General features: G+C 40.1%; 3 protein-coding genes across 3 annotated transcripts; all 3 read left to right on the top strand.

The window, feature by feature from the left end:
• Nucleotides 1-1,228: 1,228 nt before the first annotated feature.
• Nucleotides 1,229-6,380, top strand: LOC141019179 (extracellular calcium-sensing receptor-like). The gene is made up of 8 exons (XM_073494029.1): nucleotides 1,229-1,335; nucleotides 1,678-1,972; nucleotides 2,064-2,353; nucleotides 2,697-2,989; nucleotides 4,023-4,228; nucleotides 4,351-4,572; nucleotides 5,252-5,375; nucleotides 5,476-6,380. The coding sequence occupies exons 1-8, from the start codon at nucleotides 1,229-1,231 to the stop codon at nucleotides 6,378-6,380; spliced, it is 2,442 nt and encodes an 813-aa protein (XP_073350130.1).
• Nucleotides 6,381-7,672: 1,292 nt separating this feature from the next.
• Nucleotides 7,673-12,944, top strand: LOC141019185 (extracellular calcium-sensing receptor-like). Its single transcript, XM_073494040.1, has 8 exons — nucleotides 7,673-7,773; nucleotides 8,142-8,436; nucleotides 8,536-8,825; nucleotides 9,169-9,461; nucleotides 10,495-10,700; nucleotides 10,823-11,044; nucleotides 11,815-11,938; nucleotides 12,040-12,944. The coding sequence occupies exons 1-8, from the start codon at nucleotides 7,745-7,747 to the stop codon at nucleotides 12,942-12,944; spliced, it is 2,364 nt and encodes a 787-aa protein (XP_073350141.1). The 5' UTR covers nucleotides 7,673-7,744.
• A 5,770-nt stretch (nucleotides 12,945-18,714) lies between these two features.
• Nucleotides 18,715-24,117, top strand: LOC141019194 (extracellular calcium-sensing receptor-like). Its single transcript, XM_073494051.1, has 8 exons — nucleotides 18,715-18,998; nucleotides 19,341-19,635; nucleotides 19,736-20,025; nucleotides 20,368-20,660; nucleotides 21,697-21,896; nucleotides 22,006-22,227; nucleotides 22,994-23,117; nucleotides 23,213-24,117. The coding sequence occupies exons 1-8, from the start codon at nucleotides 18,715-18,717 to the stop codon at nucleotides 24,115-24,117; spliced, it is 2,613 nt and encodes an 870-aa protein (XP_073350152.1).
• The last annotated feature ends 1,966 nt before the right edge of the window (nucleotides 24,118-26,083 follow it).

Consider the following 26,083-nt stretch of genomic DNA (forward strand, 5'->3'; position numbering starts at 1 on the left):
TTAAATAGTCTTGTTGCTACATGCACTTGCTACATCTTGTTACAATACATTGTTCTGCTGGCAAACTTTGGGTCCTGGCATTCATGTGGATGAGACCTCACATACATCACACTCCCAAACATTGTTGCAGTCAAGGCCTCCCCATTAGCAACAGTTCTCCCCCAATTGCAGTGACTCCCACAGCAGGACAAGGGGTTTTGTCACACTGCCAGAACTACTCATGATGGGCCAAAGAACTTGACAAAAAGCTCAAGGTGTTGATCCAGAATCCAAATTCCCCAGATCAAAAAGAGTACAAACATGCTTTTACTTCATTTGAAAGGTTTTAACCTAGGCAGTTTAGGAAGAGGGAATTTACAAGACTCAAACTGATCAAACTACTTCTAAGATTAAAAGTTGCATTGTTTTTTTCCCCTATTCTTTTGTCCATGCAATGTTTCTTTTTAAGTCAGAAAACTACTGAACAATGCAGAAAATTAAAAAGTGTTTTAAATATTTCAAATTGTTATAACAAATTTAAATTCCAAGATTTACGGGTCAGGCATAGCGAATGTAAAAGTCAGGCCACTTGGCACCTCACATGCAACACAATCTTCAATTAAATGAATAAAATATTTACATTTGAAGGCTATTCATTTTCTATATTTCAGTGTTGTGTTTTGAATATCTTTTTTTATCACAGTTGTCATTGAAATGTGATTAAATCACATAAAAAACCCATTGAAAGTGAGAGTTTTTTCAAGTTCATATGCATATATATGTAATATGCGTTAAAACAACGCACTCAAAAGATATAAGAGGAAGACAAAATTATTATATCTGGTATTTACAATAGTTACTTGACAAGAGAGGAAAAGAGACAGGGACTCTTAATGGAAGAAATTCTACATGTGGCTAAAAAGTTGAAGACTTCATCAAAGACCAAGGGACATCCTCTCTCTGATGTATGGTTGGCTGACAGAGAATAGTAGGAGGGAAGCTTTTGTCTGTAAAATCTATATAAACCAGTGGAAACACACACACAGTCTGCTCACTTGCAGACACTTGAGTGATGGAAATCTCCGCTCTCTTCATTGGCCTGATCTTGTCTCTGAGTTTGTGTGAGCTGAACTCAGCTCTGAAACAAAGCACTGGGCTTACAGAGGAAAGGACTGGTGCTGGGGTCAGCAGTGAGGCCTCATCTGTGAAATGTAAACTCCAGGGTACCACTCGTCTACCTGCATTCTCAATGGATGGTGACTACGTTATTGGTGGTGTTTTTGCAATTCACCACTACACGCACACACCATTGCATAATTACACCACCATGCCTGAGCCACTAAAGTGCACAGGGAGGTTAGTAAGAGGGAAACGTGGTGGATAAGAGGATTTTGCTTTGTATGATGTTTCAAAGCTTTTGTATAATATTTAAAACTTTTGCAAATGTATGTTTCATTACCAGGATAAGAAAAAAAATTCAGCCATTTTTGATCGACATGTTGACTATTTTTAAATATGTGCATTATGGACTGATATCTAACCCTGTGTTTTGAATTATGCTGGACACTCTGTGATGTACATTTTGTTCACAGATGCAGTGCAGCCATCAGTGATAATTCCCATGAACAGCAGTTCTGCTTAATTGTGTCTTTTCTGTTAAAACTAGATTTGAACAATTAAATTAGTTTCTTTGTGCAGCATTGACTCTCGTGAACTGCGCTTCTCGCGTGCAATGATCTTCGCCATCGAGGAGATTAACAACAGCACAGAGCTGCTGCCAGGGATCAAACTTGGTTATGAGATCCACGACTCTTGCAAGACAGTGCCTGTGGCGATGCATGTGACATTCCAGCTTTCAAATGGCCTGGACCCTGTGTTTTACACTGGTGACAACTGCTCACAATCTGGTTTGGTGATGGCTATTGTTGGTGAGACTGAGTCCACGCAATCTATCAGCATGTCGCGCATTATCGGGCCCTTCAACATTCCTCAAGTAAATATTATGAATTTGTTTCAAACTATTTCTTCAGTGCTGATTTTTTTTTTCCTCCCTGTAAATTTATCACAATGCTGAATTCTTTTAGGTGAGCCACTTAGCCACTTGTGCATGCCTGTCTGATAAGCAGTACTACCCAAATTTCTTTAGAACAGTCCCCAGTGACCAGTTCCTGGCTGATGCACTGGCCAAGCTGGTGAAACACTTTGGCTGGACTTGGATAGGTGCTGTCCGGTCAGATTCAGACTATGGCAATGATGGCATGGCATCTTTCCTGCAGGCAGCACAGAAGGAGGGGATCTGTGTTGAATACTCCGAATCTTTCCATCGGACCAACCCACGTAGCAGAATACAGAGAGTAGCTGACGTTATCCGCAGGTTTCTGCATCACTGATTGTGCTTTTGTTGCCTGTGCTGTCACTGAACATCTCCACACAAAACCACAAAAAACATGTAGTGTTCAAACATAAGACTGGAGACTATTTGATTATCTTAGTGGCAAATTGGGAATGTAGGCCTATATTTTTTCATCAAATTTGTTCTATTACATGATGAGACCAATACTCTATATTCAACACAAAAGATAATAATTTGCAAGTAGTCTTTCTCTATAATATGTATTATGTTTTTAACCAGGTAGCCTAACTCTACATTTTGCTTTATCTTAAGAATCTTGATAATGTTTTGGTATAATATAATATTTACTATAATGTCCCTGCAGGTCGACAGCTGTGGTTATTGTGGCAATTTCAGCCCCTGCAGAATTAACACTCCTGCTGGGAGAGCTGTCGCTCAAGCCTTCTCCACCTCGCCAGTGGATAGGCAGTTACTGGCCAACTATCAAAGAAATGCTGAAGTTCAACTTCTGTGCCGGAGCCATTGGATTTGGCATTCAAACATCTGTCAACCCAGGTCTAAGAGAATTCTTGCTAGATCTGTCTCCAACTAAAGTGGCTGCCTCTCCAGTGCTCACTGAGTTCTGGGAGGATGCGTTCAACTGCAGGATGGGAAAAAGTGAGAAAGTTGTACATTGCTGACATTCATAGTCAGGTCTATGTGGTTTGGTTTTGTTGATTGTCTGTTTGAGGGGGCCTCCTACGTTAAAATGTAAGCAGCTTCTTTAAGATCAAACCCCAGTTTTCTGTTGATAGGGAAATCTACTGATATCAAAAGAACACAATGGACACATTTTTTCCTTTATAAGTGTGACTAATTATGTTATTGTATCTTTTGGCCAAAACTGAAAGAGTTTCTTATATAAAAGAAAATAGATAAAAACATTTGGCCCTACTGTAAAGTCTATTTTTTACATTTATTAGAACAATATTGATACACACTGTGGAATCACCAAACTCTTAAAAATGAACCACAATGGCCCCTGGACTCTTAGTACTGTATTGTATTTTCATTTCTTTGATTTTCTTTTTTTTTTCTTTTATTTAAATTTTCAGGAGGTGGGTCATTTGTCGATTCAGATAACAGCATTATTCTTCCATTTATATTTAGATGTTTGAAGAATAACTTTGCCAGAACAGCACATGTTTTAATTACAATTACATTTAAGCAATACTATGTGAGTTTCTACAAGGTATGTTTTGTGATTGAAATAAATGAAAAGGAAAGCAAAAAAGAATTTTACACTAATTCGAAAGAATTATATTACATTTTCAGATCATTTATTTATTTGCACTTATTAGAACAGCTGAGGTCAGTATGTAATTAATTAAAAACATGTGGACATTTTTTTTGCCTTTTGGACTTCACATCATAACACCTGCTTACTGATCTGTGTTAACTGCACTTGGTATACATAACCACCAACACAGCATGAATCAGCTCGAGGAAAGTAGACGAAAGCATGTCTGCAAAATTGTATGTAAAATAATCATTTCTTATGAATAAATCTGAAAAATATAAATACGCATGTTTCAAGGCATTGTTGACAGTTTCGATAAAAAATAGAAATCATGAATTAAAAATAATCATATTAAAATCATACATATTGTCAATGCTAAAAACATGTTCCCCTTCCTTTGTGTGCTTTTAGATGCAGCCAAAGAAGAAACTGTGTGTGTTGGAACTGAAGACATACAGACGCTACAGAGCCCATACACTGACACATCTCAGCTCAGAGGCACTAACACAGTGTACCAGGCTGTTTATGCAATAGCACATGCCATTCATAGTGCAGCATGTCAGGATGCAAATTCTACAGCTCAGTGTAACAAATTCACTAGGATGGAGTCCAAACAGGTCAATGAACATGATTACATGAACATAACCAATGTCATGTTACCACAATAATGTAATTTATAAAATTTAGGTTAACGTTTTCCCTTTTCTACCTCCTTGTCTAACTTTACTTATTGTCAAAGGTCCTTAGCCAGCTCAAGAAAGTGAATTTTTCCCAAAATGGTTATGATGTGTCATTTGATGTCAATGGGGATCCTGTGGCCAGATACGACCTGGTTAACTGGCAACAAAGTGAGAGTGGCAGCATTGAGATGGTGACAGTAGGGCTTTATGATGCATCACTGCCGGAGGGCCAGGAGTTCCGCATCAACAGGAATTTCACTTGGATGGATGGTGGCAAACATGTAAGGAGCCCATCAGCAATAATCTAATACATTAGAATTTCAAATTTGGTGATCTAAAAGGGTACAAAATGTGACACCGGAAAATGCACATGGATTGCTCTGGGGTTTGGGTAAGGGTACGAAGAGACTGGCTAAAATTAAAATGAAAGGACGAGCTAGAATGGCAGTAAAGGCAGTAGCTCTCACAGGTCCCTGCCAGAGGCCAGTGGCAAAGACAGAAATCCTCTGAATGCCGGGAAGGAGAGTCTATGAAGGCGGATCCCCTCTGGAGGCCAGAGACAAAGACTGACACCTAACAGACTGGACACTGACAGGCCGGGGGCTAGAATGGTGCAGGTTAGCTGATTGTGAGAAGAGGAGGCTGCAGTGACTGGCTGTTTTGGCCAGCATGCTTGTTGCCGCCATGGTGCAAATTAGCCAACGGAAGGCTCTCATACTGATTTTTAATATATTTGTATATGTAGAAATATAGTAGACAGTAAGCACTCTGACAAAAGGACCCTTTTCTATGAACAAGAGTAATTGTTACTTGAAGAAAATAACAATTGCAATACGCATATTGGCATTTAACTATTGTTTAAAGACGTTCTTGAAAATGTTTAATCCAATCCTTTTATTCAAGGACCTGCATGGAACACCAGAATATGTGTGAGTTTGTTTGTATGTATGTATGTGCCAGGTGCCTGTGTCCGTGTGCAGTGAAAGCTGTCCTCCAGGAACTCGTAAAGTGCTTCAGAAAGGAAAACCCAATTGCTGTTATGACTGTATATCGTGTCCTGAGGGAGAGATTAGCAATACTACAGGTATGTTTTTCTTTTTTCTTTTCGTTCTTTTTTCTTTTTTTAAGACATGTCTACAACATCAACTTTATTACTGCTAAAAGCCCTCTCTTATTCATTTCAGATTCCCCCGATTGTTTCCCTTGCCCCAAGGAGTTCTGGCCTAATGCAGAGAGAGACACTTGTTTCCCCAAGCCTGTAGAGTTTCTTTCCTTTGACGAGGTCTTAGGAATCATCCTGGCTGCATTCTCAGTTGGTGGTGCCTGTCTTGCCATTGTAACAGCGGCTATCTTCTTTCGTCACAGGACATCTCCAATTGTCAGGGCCAACAACTCTGAGCTGAGCTTCCTGCTGCTCTTCTCCTTGACTCTTTGTTTCTTATGTTCATTAACTTTCATTGGAGCACCCTCTGATTGGTCCTGCAGGCTGCGCCACACAGCTTTTGGGATCACCTTCGTCCTCTGTATCTCTTGTGTTCTTGGGAAAACTATAGTCGTGTTAATGGCCTTCAAAGCTACACTCCCAGGTAGTAATGTCATGAAATGGTTCGGCCCTCTACAGCAAAGGATAACTGTAGTATCTTTCACGTTTATTCAAGTTTTAATATGTACCATTTGGTTGTGTCTTAGTCCTCCTTTTCGATTCGAAAACCTAACTATATATAAGGAGAGAATCATCCTAGAGTGTGCATTAGGATCAGCTATTGGGTTCTGGGTTGTGCTTGGGTACATAGGCCTACTGGCTCTCTTTTGCTTAGTGTTAGCTGTCCTAGCCCGGAAACTACCTGATAATTTTAACGAGGCCAAGCTGATCACCTTCAGCATGCTGATATTTTGTGCAGTCTGGATCACATTTATCCCAGCGTATGTCAGCTCTCCTGGGAAATTTACTGTGGCTGTGGAGATATTTGCTATTCTGGCCTCCAGTTTTGGACTGATACTGTGTATATTTGCTCCAAAGTGTTACATCATATTGTTTAAGCCAGAGAAGAACACCAAGAAACATTTAATGAATAAAAACCAATCCTAAGACATCTGAGGTTTTAAAATTGTTAAGTTGGCAATATTAAACCGACTGAAATATAATGTTAAATAGTCTTGTTGCTACATGCTCTTGCTACATCTTGTTACAATGCATTGTTCTGCTGGCAAACCTTGGGCCCTGGCAATCATGTGGATGAGACCTCACATACATCACACTCCCAAACATTGACGCAGTCAAGGCCTCCCCATTAGCAATGGTTCTCCCCCAATGGCAGTGACTCCCACAGCAGGACAAGGGGTTCTGTCACACTACCAGAACTACTCAGGATGGGCCAAAGAACTTGACAAAAAGCTCAAGGTGTTGACCCAGAATCCATATTCCCCAGATCTAAAAGAGTAGAAATATGCTTTTACTTCATTCGAAAGGTTTTAACCTAGGCAGTTTAGGAAGAGGGAATTTACAAGACTCAAACTGATCAAACTAGTTCTACGATTAAAAGTTGCATTCCCCTATTCTTTTGTACATGCAATGTTTCTTTTTAGATCAGAAAAATACTAAACAATGTAGAAAATTAAAAAGTGTTTTAAATTTTTAAAATTGTTATAGCAAATTTAAATTCCAAGATTTACGGGTCAGGCATAGGGAATGTAAAAGTCAGGCCACTTGGCACTTCACATGCAATACAATCTTCAATTAAATAAATAAAATATTTACATTTACAGGCTATTCATTTTCTATATTTCAGTGTTGTGTTTTAAACAGCTTTTTATTATCTTTTTTCATGACAATTGTCATTGAAATTTGATTAAATCACATAAAACACCCATTGAAAGTGAGAGTTTATTCAAGTTCATATGCATATATATGTAATATGCGTTAAAAGAACGCACTCAAAAGATATGAGGAGGACAAAATTATTATATCTGGTATTTACAATAGTTACTTGACAAGAGAGGAAAGGAGACAGGGACTCTTAATGGAAGAAACTCTACATGTGGCTAAAAAATTGAAGACTTCATCAAAGACCAAGGGCATCCTCTCTCTGATGTATAGTTGGCTGACAGAGAGTAGGAGGAAGGAAGCTTTTGAATGTGAAATCTATATAAACCAGTGGAAACACACACACAGTCTGCTCACTTGCAGACACTTGAGTGATGGAAATCTCTGCTGTCTTTATTGGCCTGATCTTGTCTCTGAGTTTGTGTGAGCTGAACTTAGCTCTGAAACAAAGCACTGGGCTTACAGAGGAAGGAACTGGTGCTGGGGTCAGCAGTGAGGCCTCATCTGTGAAATGTAAACTCCAGGGTACCACTCGTCTACCTGCATTCTCAGTGGATGGTGACTATGTTATTGGTGGTGTTTTTGCCATTCACCACTACACGCACACACCGTTGCATAATTACACCACCATGCCTGAGCCACTAAAGTGCACAGGGAGGTTAGTAAGAGGGCAAAGTCGTGGTAAAGAGGATGTTATACTATATGGGGTTAGAAATGTTTTGCTTTGTATGATATTTCAAAGCTTTTGTATAATATTTAAAACTTTTGCAAATGTATGTTTCAGTACCAGGATAAGAAAAAAAATTAAGCCATTTTTGATCGACATGTTGACTATTTTTAAATATGTGCATTATGGACTGATATCTAATCCTGTGTTGTGAATTATGCTGGACACTCTGTGATGTACATTTTTTCCCCAGATACAGTGCAGCCATCAGTGATAATTCCCATGAACAGCAGTTCTGCTTAATTGTATCTTTTCTGTTGAAACTAGATTTGAACAATTAAATTAGTTTCTTTGTGCAGCATTGACTCTCGTGAACTGCGCTTCTCGCGCGCAATGATCTTCGCCATCGAGGAGATTAACAACAGCACAGAGCTGCTGCCAGGGATCAAACTTGGTTATGAGATCCACGACTCGTGCACCACAGTGCCTGTGACGATGCATGTGACATTCCAGCTTTCAAATGGCCTGGACCCTGTGTTTTACACTGGTGACAATTGCTCACAATCTGGTATGGTGATGGCTATTGTTGGCCAGTCTGAGTCCACGCAATCTATCAGCATGTCGCGGATCATCGGGCCCTTCAACATTCCTCTAGTAAATATTATGAATTTGTTTCAAACTATTTCTTCAGTGTCCGCCAGTGCTGATTTTTTTTTTTTCCTGTAAATTTATCACAATGCTGAATTCTTTTAGGTGAGTCACTTTGCCACTTGTGCATGCCTGTCTGATAAGCAGTACTACCCGAATTTCTTTAGAACAGTCCCCAGTGACCAGTTCCTGGCTGATGCACTGGCCAAGCTGGTGAAACACTTTGGCTGGACTTGGATAGGTGCTGTCCGGTCAGATTCAGACTATGGCAATGATGGCATGGCATCTTTCCTGCAGGCAGCACAGAAGGAGGGGATCTGTGTTGAATACTCTGAATCTTTACATCGGACCGACCCACGTAGCAGAATACAGAGAGTAGCTGACGTTATCCGCAGGTTTCTGCATCACTGATTGTGCTTTTGTTGCCTGTGCTGTCACTGAACATCTCTACACAAAATCACAAAAAACATGTAGTGTTCAAACATAAAACTGGAGACTATTTCATTATCTTAATGGCAAATTGGGAATGTAGGCCTATATTTCTTTATCAAGTTTGTTCTATTACATGATGAGACCAATACTCTATATTCAACACAAAAGATAATAATTTGCAAGTAGTCTTTCTCTATCATATTTGTTATTTTAATAATCAGGTAACCTAACTCTACATTTTGCTTTATCTTAAGAGTCTTGATAATGTTTTGGTATAATATAATATTTACTATGATGTCCCTGCAGGTCGACAGCTGTGGTTATTGTGGCAATTTCAGCCCCTGCAGAATTAACACTCCTGCTGGGAGAGCTGTCGCTCAAGCCTTCTCCACCTCGCCAGTGGATAGGCAGTTACTGGCCAACTAACCAAGAAATGCTGAAGTTCAACTTCTGTGCCGGAGCCATCGGATTTGGCATTCAAAAATCTGTCAACCCAGGTCTAAGAGAATTCTTGCTAGATCTGTCTCCAACTAAAGTGGCTGCCTCTCCAGTGCTCACTGAGTTCTGGGAGGATGCGTTCAACTGCAGGATGGGAAAAAGTGAGAAAGTTGTACATTGGTGACATTCATAGTCAGGTCTATGTTGTTTTGTTTTGTTGATTGTCTGTTTGAGGGGGCCTCCTATGTTAAAATGTCAGCAGCTTCTTTTAGATCAAACCCCAGTTTTCCGTTGAGAGGGAAATCTACTGATATCAAACGAACACAATGGACACATATTTTTTTCCTTAATAAGTGTGACTAATTATGTTATTATATCTGTTGGCAAAAACTGAAAGAGTTGCTTATATAAAAGAAAATAGATAAAAACAGTTGGCCCTACTTTTAAGTCTATTTTTTACATTTATTAGAACAATATTGATACACACTGTGGAATCACCAAACTCTTAAAAATGAACCACAATGGCCCATTGGCTCTTAGTACTGTATTATATTTTCATTTGTTTTATTTTCTTTTCATTTATTTTATTCAACTTTTCGGGAAGTGGGTCATTTGTCGATTCAGATAACAGCATTATTCTTCTATTTATATTTAGACATTTGAAGAATAACTTTGCTAGAACCGCACACGTTTTAATTCAAATTACATTTAAGCAGTACTATATGAGTTTCTACAAGGTATGTTTTGTGATTGAAATAAATGAAAAGGAAAGCAAAAAAGAATTTTACACTCATTCGAAAGAATTATATTACATTTTCAGAACATTTATTTATTTGCACTTATTAGAATAGCTGAGGTCAGTATGTAATTAATTAAAAGTTGTGGACATTTTTTTGCCTTTTGGATTTCATATCATAACACCTGATTACTGATCTGTGTTAACTGCACTTGGTATACATAACCGCCAACACAGCATGAATCACCTTGAGGAAAGTAAATGAAAGCATGTCTGCAAAACTGTATGTAAAATAAGCATTTCTTATGAATAAATCTGAAAAATATAGATGCGCATGTTTCAAGGCATTGTTGACAGTTTAAATAAAAAATAGAAATCATGAATTAAAAATAATCATAGTAAAATCATAGATATTGTCAAAGCTAAAAACATGTTCCCCTTCCTTTATGTGCTTTTAGATGCAGCCAAAGAAGAAACTGTGTGTGATGGAACTGAAGACATACAGATGCTACAGAGCCCTTACACTGACACATCTCAGCTCAGAGGCACTAACACAGTGTACCAGGCTGTTTATGCAATAGCACATGCCATTCATAGTGCAGCATGTCAGGCCACAAATTCTACAACTCAGTGTGACAAATTCACTAGGATGGAGTCCAAACAGGTCAATGAACATGATTACATGAACATAACCAATGTCATGTTACCACGATTATGTAATTTATGAAATTTAGGTTAACGTTTTCCCTTCTCTACCTCCTTGTCTAACTTTACTTATCATCAAAGGTTCTTAGCCAGCTCAAGAAAGTGAATTTTTCCCAAAATGGTTATGATGTGTCATTTGATGTCAATGGGGATCCTGTGGCCAGATACGACCTGGTTAACTGGCAACAAAGTGAGAGTGGCAGCATTGAGATGGTGACAGTAGGGCTTTATGATGCATCACTGCCAGAGGGCCAGGAGTTCCGCATCATCAGGAATCTCACTTGGATGGACGGTGGCAAACATGTAAGGAGCCCAACAGCAATAATCTAATACATTAGAATTTCAAATTTGGTGATCTAAAAGGGTACAAAATGTGACACCGGAAAATGCGCATGGATCGCTCTGGGGTTTGGGTAAGGGGACGAAGAGACTGGCTAAAACTAAAATGAAAGGACGAGCGAGAATGATACAGTGACATAGGCTAGTCAGCGCTGGAGGAAGGGCAGTAGGACAACTGGATGGGTGAAGCTACTAGAAGCTGAATAAACTGGCAAAACTGGCAATAAAGGCAGTACCTCTCACAGGTCCCTGCCAGAGGCCAGTGGCAAAAAGACGGAAATCCTCTGAATGCCGGGAAGGAGAGTCTATGAAGGCGGATCCCCTCTGGAGGCCAGAGACAAAGACTGACACCTAACAGACTGGACACTGACAGGCTGGGGGCTAGAATGGTGCAGGTTAGCTGATTGTGAGAAGAGGAGGCTGCAGTGACTGCCTCTTTTGGCCAGCATGCTTGTTGCATGGTGCAAATTAGCTGACTGAAGGCTTGCATACTGATATTTAATATATTTATATATGTAGAAATATAGTAGACAGTAAGCACTGTGACAGAAGGGCCTTTTTCTATGAACAAGAGTAATTGTTACTGGAAGAAAATAACAATTGCAATACACATATTGGCATTTGACTATTGTTTAAAGACAATCTTGAAAATGTGTAATCCAATCCTTTTATTCAATGACCTGCATGGAACACCAAAATATGTGTGAGTTTGTTTGTATGTATGTATGTGCCAGGTGCCTGTGTCCGTGTGCAGTGAAAGCTGTCCTCCAGGAACTCGTAAAGTGCTTCAGAAAGGAAAACCCATCTGCTGTTATGACTGTATACCGTGTCCTGAGGGAGAGATTAGCAATACTACAGGTATGTTTTTCTTTTTTCTTTTCTTTCTTTTTTCTTTTTTTCAAGGCATGTCTATAACATCAACTTTATTACTGCTAAAAGCCCTCTCCTATTCATTTCAGATTCCCCCAATTGTTTCCCTTGCCCCAAGGAGTTCTGGCCTAATGCAGAGAGAGACACTTGTTTCCCCAAGCCTGTAGAGTTTCTTTCCTTTGACGAGGTCCTAGGAATCATCCTGGCTGCATTCTCAGTTGGTGGTGCCTGTCTTGCCATTGTAACAACTGCTATCTTCTTTCATCACAGGACATCCCCAATTGTCAGGGCCAACAACTCTGAGCTGAGCTTCCTGCTGCTCTTCTCCTTGACTCTTTGTTTCTTATGTTCATTAACTTTCATTGGAGCACCTTCTGATTGGTCCTGCAGGCTGCGCCACACAGCATTTGGGATCACCTTCGTCCTCTGTATCTCTTGTGTTCTTGGGAAAACTATAGTCGTGTTAATGGCCTTCAAGGCTACACTCCCAGGTAGTAATGTCATGAAATGGTTTGGCCCTCTACAGCAAAGGATAACTGTAGTATCTTTCACATTTATTCAAGTTTTAATATGTACTATTTGGTTGTGTCTTAGTCCTCCTTTTCGATTGGAAAACCTAACTATATATAAGGAGAGAATCATCCTGGAGTGTGCATTAGGATCAGCTATCGGGTTCTGGGTTGTGCTTGGGTACATAGGCCTACTGGCTCTCTTTTGCTTGGTGTTAGCTGTCCTAGCCCGGAAACTACCTGATAATTTTAACGAGGCCAAGCTGATCACCTTCAGCATGCTGATATTTTGTGCAGTCTGGATCACCTTTATCCCAGCGTATGTCAGCTCTCCTGGGAAATTTACTGTGGCTGTGGAGATATTTGCCATTCTGGCCTCCAGTTTTGGACTAATACTGTGTATATTTGCTCCAAAGTGTTACATCATATTGTTTAAGCCAGAGAAGAACACCAAGAAACATTTAATGAATAAAAATCAATCCTAAGACATCTGAGGTTATGAAATTGTTGAGGTGGCAACATACAGTCTAGAGTAGACCTATTCAACTGGTGGACCGTGGGCCAATTGCAGCCCTTTAACCACCTAATTCTGGCCCTTTGATCATTTTGTTAGTTGGCTGTTTAGCTAACTCCATGGTGATGCTTCTTGCTCAGGACAAAAATACTCTTGTTTCATTTGAAAATGTATACCCAGGCTTTTAAAAAAGAGGAAAATTACAAGGATTTAACTGATAACCTACTTTTAAGATTAAAAGATGCATGTTATCAATACACAAAGGGGAGGACATTTTTAAGTGTTTTAAATTGTTCAAGTTGTTTTAATACATTTGTCTTCCAAGCTTTGCAAGTCAGGCATCAGGATGTAAAAGTTCACCTTTTTTCAAATCTGGCTCTTCTAAAAACAGTAGTTGAATACAGTGCATATTTAGCACAGTCTTCAGTAAAATTAATCAAATACTTACATTTGAAGGCTTTTTAAAAAAAAATGTTTTACATTAAATGCTTTTCTTAATTTCAGTGTTGTGTTTTTAAGATTCCTTTTTGTTGTTTTGCACAAAAATGTTAAAATAGCTCAATAAAGTCTTTATTATCTTTAAACATGTGTGGAACTGACTTTTGTGTCAACACTTTGATAACATTATTTCAAATGAATCATAGTGGAACAAGAGTTCTGGTGATTTATTTAAAATATGATTAAATCACACCAGAGACATATTAATATATATATATATATATATATATATATATATATATATATATATATATTAATATATATATATATATATATATATATATATATATATATATATATATATATATATATATATATATTAATATATATATATATATATATATATATATATATATATATATATATATATATATTATATATATATATATATATATATATATATATATATATATATATATAACTTGAGAAAAGAGACAGTGACACTTAATTCTACATGTTAATCACAGAAAAAGTTTGGGCAAGAGTTCATCAAAAGCATCACATATAGCATTTTCTCTCTGATGTATAGTACGATGATGTACCCTTTTCACTGTAACTTAACTATTAAAAAAATAAACATTAATTGACATTAATTTGACTTGCTGTTCTTTTTCTCCCTCGCTGCCTTGTTTTACTTCATCCTCCCAGGTTCTTACTTAGGGTGTATCAGTCTGTTGCTGAAGGAGCTGCCCAGTGAATAACCATTTTTGGTAAAATTTACTTTATACGGCTAAGTGTGTGAAAGAGAGGTATCGCAGGTCCTTCCTTCCTGCTGCTGTCAGAGTCTACAATCAGCACTGCTCCCAATAGACCTCACTCTGCACTGTCAATTTTCTTAATACCCATATTTATTATTTATATTGTAAATAAAACTTCACTGCTGTTAATATTGTACAATATCATGTGTATATGTATATACAAGTCTATTCTATTTCTTACCTTTTTAATTTATATTGTTAATTTTTGGCTATTGTTATTGTTTTTTTGTAAATATTCTGTCCTTTGGCTGCTGTGGCAAACAAATTTCCCCATTGTGGGACAATAAAGGAATACTGATTCTGATTCTGATTCTGAAAAATCTTGGACCACTCATGCCTACTCCTGCAGCATGAACCCAATTACATGACCTGAGCTTTGCTCTCTGATTATCCTAAATTTTGTTTGTGCCAAGCTGTTAATATGTAAAGAACAGGAGAGAAAATCTGTTCAACATTCAACTGATTTGAAGCTGATTGAAAGAAGCAGAGGAGGCGTCTTCAAGCATGCGGTCTGGGGTCAAGAACAGGTCAGGAGGTCAATCAAGATGCAGGGCCTAAGCATAGAGCAGGCTTGGAAGGCAAAAGCCTGGACACTGGCAACACAGATTGAGCCGTTCTGGAGGCCGGGTAGGTGGACGACCAGAGAGACGACGGTGCTTTGGGGGATGACCCAGAAGTTGAGGATACTGTTGAAACCGATGTTAAGTGTAGGTCCTCTCATATGGGCCTTGCCAGAGGCCAGGAGCTGAGGATGGCTGCAGCACAGAAACTAGTGATTGCTGAAACTCTGGCTCAGTTGGTTGCTAAAGCACAGGAACAGGATACAGCTGCCATTCAGGAAAAGGGATCTGCTGTTCCTCAGGAACTGAAGATTTCTGCAACTCAGGAACTGACAGCAGCTGCTGACCATTGCAGCAATTCTGACTAAGTGCCAGTAGGAACTGATGCTCTGGAAAGTCTGACTTTGGATCACCAGTCACGGCTAAAGTCTGAGAAGTCTGGCTGTTGGTTGGCAGGGGCTGTCAAATGAGATTTAGGGTACTCTGGCTGATTGTTGGACGGGATGGTCAACTGAGGCCTTGAAGTAGGCCAAGCCATCGACTAGGAACCAGAGGTTCTAGTCCAAGCAACCAATGGTGAATGGGGGACAGGCTTTGGCTGGGCTGCCAACCAGAAACCAGGGGTTGGTGTTAGTTGGAAGAGCAGGGATAGCCGTCGACAGGGACCACCAACTGGGGACCAAGAACAGGTGTTGGCCTGACTGTTGATGGGGAACTAGCAGCAGGTTGGCCAGAAGGCCTTGAAGGAAGATTTTGGCTGGTTGCCAACAGGGAACCAGGAACAGTTTTGGCGACAGCCAATTCATACTCAGGAACAAGGCAGGCATCAAACCAAGGAACTAGGCAAATATTTAACTCGAACCCGGAAACAGCCTTTGGACCTTATGATGTGTGAGCTGAACAAGGAGCAAGAGAGGCGTCGGGTGGCCCAAGAACAGGAGAGGTGTTGACCGACCCCGGAACTGACGGGATGTCAGGAGAAACCCCCTACTCAGGAACAGACAGAGTGTAGATCATGGCATTGATGAATGGAGGCTCTCGGTCTCTGGGCAACAGCGGCTCAGGCTCACTGGGCTGCAGGACCTCCATAGCATTGGGTAGCAATGAGGTGCTGGGCAGCTAGGTGCTAGGTGACAGATCAACTGACTGGAGGCTAGCAGGCCAGAGGCTAGCCAACTCAAGAGGTCAGGTTGACAGTAGGATGGCAGGCTGGTAGATAACCAAAATAGGAGCTGGAGCTGGTAAGAGGCAAGCTCAAGGATTGCTGACTGAATGCTAGCTGAATGCATGCAAGCAGGCTAGAGGCCAGCAAGTTCCAGTTAGCTGACTGTGAAGCATAAGAGGCTGGAATGTCCGACTGGTGGCATGCATGCTGGTGGTTATCTGGCTGAAGGTTGAGGTCAAGAGCTCAGGTTGACAGTAGGATGGCAGGCTGGTGGATAGCCAAAATAGGAACTGGAGCTGGTAAGATGCAAGCTCAAGGATTGCTGACTGCTGCGGTTGTCTGGCTGAAGGTTAGCAAACTGGAGACCGGCATACTGGCATTCAGGCAGAGAATAAGGGATAGTGAGGCAGTCAACTCAGTTTGCAAATTCCTCAGCAAAGGCTGAGAGGACACCACCTTGCAAGGATCAGAATCAGAGCTAACTCCTCTTCAAGTGAGGAATAATGCTTTGCCCGAAGGGGCCCGGGAAAGTGGAGATATGGTTGAAAAGAAGAACAGAGAAGCAAACACTGTGACAAAAATGGCTTAAGGAAATAATTTCTTCTATGAAAAAGAGTAATTACAGCAGGGACCAAAACACACTTTGTCATTTAAGTATTGTTTTAAAACAAACTTGACAAACTGTGATATATCGTTTAATTCTTAGATATGTGTAGCACATCCAATTATGTGTGAGTTTCTTTGTATCTATGTGCCTGGTGCCTGTGTCAGTGTGCAATGACAGCTGTCCTCCAGGAACTCGTAAAATGCTGCAGAAAGGAAAACCCTTCTGCTGTTGTGATTGTAAACCTTGTCCTGAGGGATAGATTATCAATGCCACAGGTATGTTTTTTTTCAAATACATATCTACAGCATCAACTATATTCCTGCTAAAAGCTCTTTTTTGTTCGTTGTTTCAGATTCCCCTGAATGTTTCCCTTGCTCTAAGGAGTTCTGGCCCAATGCAGAAAGAGACACTTGTTTCCCCAAGCCTGTAGAGTTTCTTTCCTTTGACGAGGTCCTAGGGCTGCATTGTCAGATGGCGGTGCCTGTCTTGCCATTATAACAGCAGCTGTGTTCTTTCATCACAGGACATCCCCAATTGTCAGGGCCAACAACTCTGGGCTGAGCTTACTGCTGCTCTTCTCCCTGACTCTATGTTTCTTATGTTCATTAACTTTCATTGGAACACCATCTGATATGTCCTGCAGGCTACGCCACACAGCGTTCGTCCTCTGTATCTCTTGTGTTCTTGGGAAAACTATAGTAGTGCTAATGGCCTTCAAAGCTACACTCCCAAGTAGTAATGTAATGAAATGGTTCAGCCCTCCACAGCAAAGGATGACTGTGGTGTCTTTTACATTTATTCAAGTTTTAATATGTACTATTTGGTTGTGTCTCAGTCCCCCTTTTCCAATGAAAAATCTAGCCATATACAAGAAGAGAATCATCCCGGAGTGTGCATTAGGTTCAGATATTGGGTAGTGGGCCTATTGGCTGGATTTTGCTTAGTGTTAGCTGCCCTTGCACGGAAATTACCTGAGGATTTAAATGAGGCCAAGCTGATCACCTTCAGCATGCTGATATTCTGTGCAGTCTGGATCACCTTTATCCCAGCGTATGTCAGCTCTCCTGGGAAATTTGCTGTGGCTGTGGAGATATTTGCTATTCTGGCCTCCAGTTTTGGACTGATACTGTGTATATTTGCTCCAAAGTGTTTCATCATATTGTTCAAGCCAGAGAAGAACACCAAGAAACATTTAATGAACAAAAATCAATCCTGAGACATCTGAGGTTTTAAAATAGTTAAGATGGCAATATTAAACCGACTGACATATAAAGTTAAATACTCTTGTTGCTATATGCTCTTGCTACATCTTGTTACAATACATCGTTCTACTGGCAAACTTTGGGTCCTGGCATTCATGTGGATGAGACCTCACATACATCACACTCCCAAACATTGACGCAGTCAAGGCCTCCCCATTAGCAACAGTTCCCCCCCAATGGCAGTGACTCCCACAGCAGGACAAGGGGTTCTGTCACACTGCCAGAACTACTCAGGATGGGCCAAAGAACTTGACAAAAATCTCAAGGTGTTGACCCAGAATCCAAATTCCCCAGATCAAAAAGAGTAAAAACATGCTTTTACTTCATTCGAAAGGTTTTAACCTAGGCAGTTTAGGAAAAGGGAATTTACAAGACTCAAACTGATCAAACTACTTCTAAGATTAAAAGTTGCATTGTTTTTTTCCCCTGTACTTTTGTACATGCAATGTTTCTTTTTGAATCAGAAAACTACTACTACTTGAGTTTTGAATATCGTTTAATTATCTTTTTTCATAACAAATGCCATTGAAATGTGACTAAATCACATAAAAAAACCATTGAAGGTGAGAGTTTATTCAAGTTTATATGCATATGTATGTAATATGCCTTAAAACAACGCACTCAAAAGATATAAGAGGAGGACAAAATTAGTATGATCTCTGGTATTTACAATAGTTACTTGACAAGAGAGGAAAAGAGACAGGGAGTCTTAATGGAAGAAACTCTACCTGTGGCTAAAAAGTTGAAGACTTCATCAAAGACCAAGGGACATCCTCTCTCTGATGTATAGTTGGCTGACAGAGAGTAGGAGGAGGGAACCTTTTGTCTGTAAAATCTATATAAACCAGTGGAAACACACACACAGTATGCTCACATGCAGACACTTGAGTGATGGAAATCTCCGCCCTGTTTATTGGCCTGATCCTGTCTCTGAGTTTGTGTGAGCTGAACTCAGCTCTGAAACAAAGCACTGGGCTTACAGAGGAAAGGACTGGTGCTGGCGTCAGCAGTGAGGCCTCATCTGTGAAATGTAAACTCCAGGGTACCACTCGTCTACCTGCATTCTCAATGGATGGTGACTATGTTATTGGTGGTGTTTTTGGCATTCACCACTACATGCACACACCGGTGCATAATTACACCACCATGCCTGAGCCACTAAAGTGCACAGGGAGGTTAGTAAGAGGGAAAAGTGGTGGAAAAGAGGATTTTGCTTTGTATGATGTTTCAAAACTTCTGTATAATATTTAAAACTTTTGCAAATGTATGTTTCATTACCAGGATAAGAAAAAAAATTAAGCCATTTTTGATCGACATGTTGACTATTTTTAAATATGTGCATTATGGACTGATATCTAATCCTATGTTTTGAATTATGCTGGACACTCTGTGATGTAAATGTTGTTCACAGATGCAGTGCAGCCATCAGTGATAATTCCCATGAACAGCAGTTCTGCTTAATTGTGTCTTTTCTGTTAAAACTAGATTTGAACAATTAAATTAGTTTCTTTGTGCAGCATTGACTCTCGTGATCTGCGCTTCTCGCGCGCAATGATCTTCGCCATCGAGGAGATTAACAACAGCACAGAGCTGCTGCCAGGGATCAAACTTGGTTATGAGATCCACGACTCTTGCAACACAGTGCCTGTGGCGATGCATGTGACATCCCAGCTTTCAAATGGCCTGGACCCTGTGTTTTACACTGGTGACAACTGCTCACAATCTGGTATGGTGATGGCTATTGTTGGCGAGACTGAGTCCACGCAATCTATCAGCATGTCGCGCATCATCGGGCCCTTCAACATTCCTCTAGTAAATATTATGAATTTGTTTCAAACTATTTCTTCAGTGTCCGCCAGTGCTGATTTTTTTTTCTTTCCTGTAAATTTATTACAATGCTGAATTTTTTTAGGTGAGTCACTTTGCCACGTGTGCTTGCCTGTCTGATAAGCAGTACTACCCGAATTTCTTTAGAACAATCCCCAGTGACCAGTTCCTGGCTGATGCACTGGCCAAGCTGATGAAACACTTTGGCTGGACTTGGATAGGTGCTGTCCGTTCAGATTCAGACTATGGCAATAATGGCATGGCATCTTTCCTGCAGGCAGCACAGAAGGAGGGGATCTGTGTTGAATACTCCGAATCTTTACATCGGACCGACCCACGTAGCAGAATACAGAGAGTAGCTGACATTATCAGCAGGTTTCTGCATCACTGATTGTGCTTTTGTTGCCTGTGCTGTCACTGAACATCTTCACACAAAACCACAAAAAACATGTAGTGTTCAAACATAAAACTGGAGACTATTTGATTATCTTAATGGCAAATTGGGAATGTAGGTCTATATTTCTTCATTAAGTTTGTCCTATTACATGATGAGACCAATACTCTATATTCAACACAAAAGATAATGATTTGCAAGTAGTCTTTCTCTCTCATATTTGTTATTTTATTAATCAGGAAGCCTAACTCTCATTTTTCTTTATCTTAAGAATCTTGATAATGTTTTGGTATAATATAATATTTACTATGATATCCCTGCAGGTCGACAGCTGTGGTTGTTGTGGTATTTTCAGCCTCTGCAGAATTAACACTCCTGCTGGGAGAGCTGTCACTCAAGCCTTCTCCACCTCGCCAGTGGATAGGCAGTTACTGGGTAACTGACCAAGAAATGCTGAAGTTCAACTTCTGTGCCGGAGCCATTGGATTTGGCATTCAAAAATCTATCAATCCAGGTCTGAGAGAATTCTTGCTAGATCTGTCTCCAACTAAAGTGGCTGCCTCTCCAGTGCTCACTGAGTTCTGGGAGGATGCATTCAACTGCAGGATGGGAAAAAGTGAGAAAGTTGTACATTGCTGACATTCATGGTCAGGTCTATGTGGTTTGGTTTTGTTGATTGTCTGTTTGAGGGGGCCTCCTACGTTAAAATGTCAGCAGCTTCTTTAAGATCAAACCCCAGTTTTCCGTTGAGAGGGAAATCTACTGATATCAAAAGAACACAATGGACACATTTTTTTCCTTTATATGTGTGACTAATTATGTTATTATATCTTTTGGCAAAAATTGAAAGAGTTTCTTATGTAAAAGAAAATAGATAAAAACAGTTGGCCCTACTTTTAAGTCTATTTTTTTCATTTATTAGAACAATATTGATACACACTGTGGAATCACCAAACTCTTAAAAATGCACCACAATGGCCCCTGGGCTCTTAGTACTGTATTGTATTTTCATTTCTTTGATTTTCTTTCCTTTTCTTTTATTTAACTTTTCTAGAGGTAGGTCGTTTGTCTATTCAGATAACAGCATTATTCTTCTATTTATATTCTAACATTTGAAGAATAACTTTGCTTGAACAGCACGTTTTAATTCGAATTACATTTAAGCAGTACTATATGAGTTTCTACAAGGTATGTTTTGTGATTGAAATAAATGAAAAGGAAAGCAAAAAAGAATTTTACACTCATTAGAAATAGTTATATTACATTCTCAGATCATTTATTCATTTCCACTTATTAAAACAGCTGAGGTCAGTATGTAATCAATTAAAAAGTTGTGGACATTTTTTTGCCTTTTGGACTTCACATCATAACACCTGCTTACTGATCTGTGTTAACTGCACTTGGTATACATAACCGCCAACACAGCATGAATCAGCTTGCGGAAAGTAGATGAACACATTTCTGTAAAACTGTATGTAAAATAAGCATTTCTTATGAATAAATCTGAAAAATATAGATGCGCATGTTTCAAGGCATTATTGACAGTTTAAATAAAAAATAGAAATCATGAATTAAAAATAATCATAGTAAAATCATACATATTGTCAAAGCTAAAAACATGTTCCCCTTCCTTTGTGTGCTTTTAGATGCAGCCAAAAATGAAACTGTGTGTGATGGAACTGAAGACATTCAGACACTGAACAGCCCGTACACTGACACATCTCAGCTCAGAGGCACTAACACAGTGTACCAGGCTGTTTATGCAATAGCACATGCCATTCATAGTGCAGCATGTGACAACGGAAATTCTACAGCTCAGTGTGACAAATTCACTAGGATGGAGTCCAAACAGGTCAATGAACATGATTATATGAACATAACCAATGTCAATGTAATTTACAAAATTTAGGTTAACGTTTTCCCTTTTCTACCTCCTTGTCTAACTTTACTTATCATCAAAGGTTCTTAGCCAGCTCAAGAAAGTGAATTTTTCCCAAAATGGTTATGATGTGTCATTTGATGTCAATGGGGATCCTGTGGCCAGATACGACCTGGTTAACTGGCAACAAAGTGAGAGTGGCAGCATTGAGATGGTGACAGTAGGGCTTTATGATGCATCACTGCTGGAAGGCCAGGAGTTGCACATCAACAGGAATCTCACTTGGATGGATGGTGGCAAACATGTAAGGAGCCCAACAGCAATAATCTAATACATTAGAATTTCAAATTTGGTGATCTAAAAGGGCACAAAATTTGACACTATGCACATGGATCGCTCTGGGGTTTGGGTAAGGGGAAGACGAGACTGGCTAAAACTAAAATGAAAGGACAAGCTAGAATGATACAGTGACATAGGCTGGTCAGCGCTGGAGGAAGGGCAGTAGGACAACCGGATGGGCAAAGCTACTAGAAGCTAAATAAACTGGCAAAACTGGCAGTAAAGGCAGTAACTCTCACAGGTCACTGCCAGAGGCCAGTGGCAAAGACGGAAATCCTGTGAATGCCGGGAAGGAGAGTCTATGTAGGCGGATCCCCTCTGGAGGCCAGAGACAAAGACTTACACCTAACAGACTGGACACTGACAGGCTGGGGGCTAAAATGGTGCAGGTTAGCTGATTGTGAGAAGAGGAGGCTGCAGTGACTGCCTCTTTTGGCCAGCATGCTTGTTGCTGCCATGGTGCAAATTAGCGGACTGAAGGCTTGCATACTGATATTTAATATATTTATATAAGTAGAAATATAGTAGACAGTAAGCACTGTGACAGAAGGGCCTTTTTCTATGAACAAGAGTAATTGTTACTGGAAGAAAATAATTGCAATACACATATTGGCATTTGACTATTTAAACTGTTTAAAGACGATCTTGAAAATGTGTAATCCAATCCTTTTATTCAAGGACCTGCATGGCACACCAGAATGTGTGTGAGTTCGTTTGTATGTATGTGCCAGGTGCCTGTGTCCGTGTGCAGTGAAAGCTGTCCTCCAGGAACTCGTAAAGTGCTTCAGAAAGGAAAACCCATCTGCTGTTATGACTGTATACTGTGTCCTGAGGGAGAGATTAGCAACACTACAGGTATGTTTTTTCTTTTTTCTTTTCTTCCTTTTTTTTAAGACATGTCTACAACATCAACTTTTTTAATGTTAAAAGCCCTCTCTTATTCATTTCAGATTCCCCCGATTGTTTCCCTTGCCCCAAGGAGTTCTGGCCTAATGCAGAGAGAGACACTTGTTTCCCCAAGCCTGTAGAGTTTCTTTCCTTTGACGAGATCCTAGGAATCATCCTGGCTGCATTCTCAGTTGGTGGTGCCTGTCTTGCCATTGTAACAGCGGCTATCTTCTTTCATCACAGGACATCCCCAATTGTCAGGGCCAACAACTCTGAGCTGAGCTTCCTGCTGCTCTTCTCCCTGACTCTATGTTTCTTATGTTCATTAACTTTCATTGGAGCACCCTCTGATTGGTCCTGCAGGCTGCGCCACACAGCATTTGGGATCATCTTCGTCCTCTGTATGTCTTGTGTTCTTGGGAAAACCATAGTTGTGTTAATGGCCTTCAAAGCTACACTCCCAGGTAGTAATGTCATGAAATGGTTCGGCCCTCTACAGCAAAGGATAACTGTAGTATCTTTCACATTCATTCAAGTTTTAATATGTACTATTTGGTTGTGTCTTAGTCCTCCTTTTCGATTCGAAAACCTAACTATATATAAGGAGAGAATCATCCTAGAATGTGCATTAGGATCAGCTATTGGGTTCTGGGGTGTACTTGGGTACATAGGCTTACTGGCTGTCTTTTGCTTAGTGTTAGCTGTCCTAGCCCGGAAACTACCTGATAATTTTAACGAGGCCAAGCTGATCACCTTCAGCATGCTGATATTCTGTGCAGTCTGGATCACATTTATCCCAGCGTATGTCAGCTCTCCTGGGAAATTTACTGTGGCTGTGGAGATATTTGCTATTCTGGCCTCCAGTTTTGGACTGATACTGTGTATATTTGCTCCAAAGTGTTACATCATATTGTTTAAACCAGAGAAGAACACCAAAAAACATTTAATGAATAAAAACCAATCCTAAGACATCTGAGGTTTTAAAATTGTTAAGATGGCAATATTAAACCGACTGAACTATGACGTTAAATACTCTTGTTGCTACATGCTCTTGCTACATCTTATTACAATGCATCGTTCTGCTGACAAACCTTGGGTCCTGGCATTCATGTGGATGAGACCTCACATACATCACACTCCCAAACATTGTTGCAGTCAAGGCCCCCCCATTAACAACGGTTGCCCCCCAATGGCAGTGACAAGAGGTTCCGTCACACTGCCAGAACTACTCAGGATGGGCCAAAGAACTTGACAAAAAGCTCAAGGTGTTGACCCCGAATCCAAACTCCCCATATCAAAAAGAGTAGAAATATGCTTTTACTTCATTCGAAAGGTTTTAACCTAGGCAGTTTAGGAAGAGGGAATTTACAAGACTCAAACTGATCAAATTAATTCTAAGATTAAAAGTCGCATCGTTTTTATCCCCTATTCTTTTGTACATGTGTGACCGGATCGTGGCAAGGCCCGCGATCTCACCAACAACTTAAGCTCTAACTGGTCCTTTAAATGCTCCAGTCAACCAGTACAGATGCCACAGATTCTTTTTCTGATATGGTTAAACTCAATGATGGACTGAGACAAGGATTTTTTTCCCACCAAGATAACAGACTTTAGAGCGCTGCCAACATCAATTAATCATCTAAAACAAGGAACAATTTATTAGGGCTATTGTTAAAATAACTGTAGGAGAGTGCTGAGGATGGGCAGCCGAGGCCGCAGACAGTAAAGGGACAATTCACACTGGGACAGCGTACTCACCCCACTCCAGTGCCCTACGCACACACACACAGCAAAACCAAACCAAAAGAAGGGAATCAATTATAAATAGTGAGGGAAGTGCAAAAAAACTACCAAGCACACGAAATCAGGGGGGGTGTGAAGTACAGGTGAGAGACTCTGCCACCAAACCCTCCACCGTCAGGCCGGCCACGCTTGCCACTGCCCCTACAGCACTCATACACAGAAGAGAGAGAGAAAACACGTTACTCTCATTAAAAATGCAGCAATGCAGCTCTAATTCTCAGTGGGAAAAAAAACAAAAGAAGTTAATTTTAAGCAAGAGAAAAAACAAAACAACCTATACAGGAAAACTACTAAACAACCAAAATAAAACAGGCTAAACAAAACCTAAGTAAAACAAAAGCAAAACCTAAGTGAAACAAAACAGCAGTGGCAATCTGCAACGAAACAGAACAAACAATTTAAACCACTGTAAAAAAATAAAATACACAATATAAAACAAAGTCCGCCTTTTACCTCCATACACCGGCGCTGTGTCTGCAAAGTTTTGTCACCGAGACACCAACACCAAGCTGGACCAGGACCGCAGACACACGCACGCCGACCCAGTCGTGGAGAAGCGGGGAGAAGCCGACACCAAGCTGGACCAGGACCGCAGACACTCACCCGCTGACAGTCGCGGAGAAGCGGGGAGAAACCGGCATCAAGCTGGACCAGGACTGCAGACACACACACGCTGACCCAGTCACGCACCAAGGAGCAGAGAGGGAGAACGTTAACATGCCACGGCTTATGTATGCTAACCCCGCTGGTCAATTAAGACCCGGAAGTAAAGTGCGGCTACTGGTGAGGGACATTTTACCAGACTGCCTCTTTCTACCTGCTACACATGCAATGTTTCTTTTTAAATCAGAGAACTACTAAACAATGCAGGAAATTAAAAATTGTTTTAAATTTTTCAAATTGTTATAACAAATTTAAATTCCAAGATTTACGGGTCAGGCATGGGGAATGTAAAAGTCAGGCCACTTGGCACTTCATATGCAACAGAATCTTCAATTAAATGAATAAAATATTTACATTTAAAGGCTATTCATTTCCTATATTTCGGTGTTGTGTTTTGAATATCCTTTTATTATCTTTTTTCATGACAATTGTCATTGAAATTTGATTAAATCGCATAAAAAACCCAT

This window comes from Pagrus major, chromosome 2, assembly GCF_040436345.1.
Source record: "Pagrus major chromosome 2, Pma_NU_1.0".
NCBI lineage: Eukaryota > Metazoa > Chordata > Actinopteri > Spariformes > Sparidae > Pagrus > Pagrus major.

Excerpts from the sequence above, each read along its gene's own strand:
- LOC141019179 (XM_073494029.1), top strand. The coding sequence starts at position 1,229 with ATGGATGGTGACTACGTTATTGGTGGTGTTTTTGCAATTCACCACTAC. Across the intron at positions 1,973-2,063 it reads GGCCCTTCAACATTCCTCAA|GTGAGCCACTTAGCCACTTG; the intron begins GTAAATATTATG and ends GAATTCTTTTAG. Across the intron at positions 2,354-2,696 it reads GTAGCTGACGTTATCCGCAG|GTCGACAGCTGTGGTTATTG; the intron begins GTTTCTGCATCA and ends ATGTCCCTGCAG.
- LOC141019194 (XM_073494051.1), top strand. The coding sequence starts at position 18,715 with ATGGAAATCTCCGCCCTGTTTATTGGCCTGATCCTGTCTCTGAGTTTG. Across the intron at positions 21,897-22,005 it reads CTAGGATGGAGTCCAAACAG|GTTCTTAGCCAGCTCAAGAA; the intron begins GTCAATGAACAT and ends TTATCATCAAAG. Across the intron at positions 23,118-23,212 it reads AGAGATTAGCAACACTACAG|ATTCCCCCGATTGTTTCCCT; the intron begins GTATGTTTTTTC and ends TATTCATTTCAG.
- LOC141019185 (XM_073494040.1), top strand. The coding sequence starts at position 7,745 with ATGCCTGAGCCACTAAAGTGCACAGGGAG. Across the intron at positions 9,462-10,494 it reads CAACTGCAGGATGGGAAAAA|ATGCAGCCAAAGAAGAAACT; the intron begins GTGAGAAAGTTG and ends ATGTGCTTTTAG. Across the intron at positions 10,701-10,822 it reads CTAGGATGGAGTCCAAACAG|GTTCTTAGCCAGCTCAAGAA; the intron begins GTCAATGAACAT and ends TTATCATCAAAG.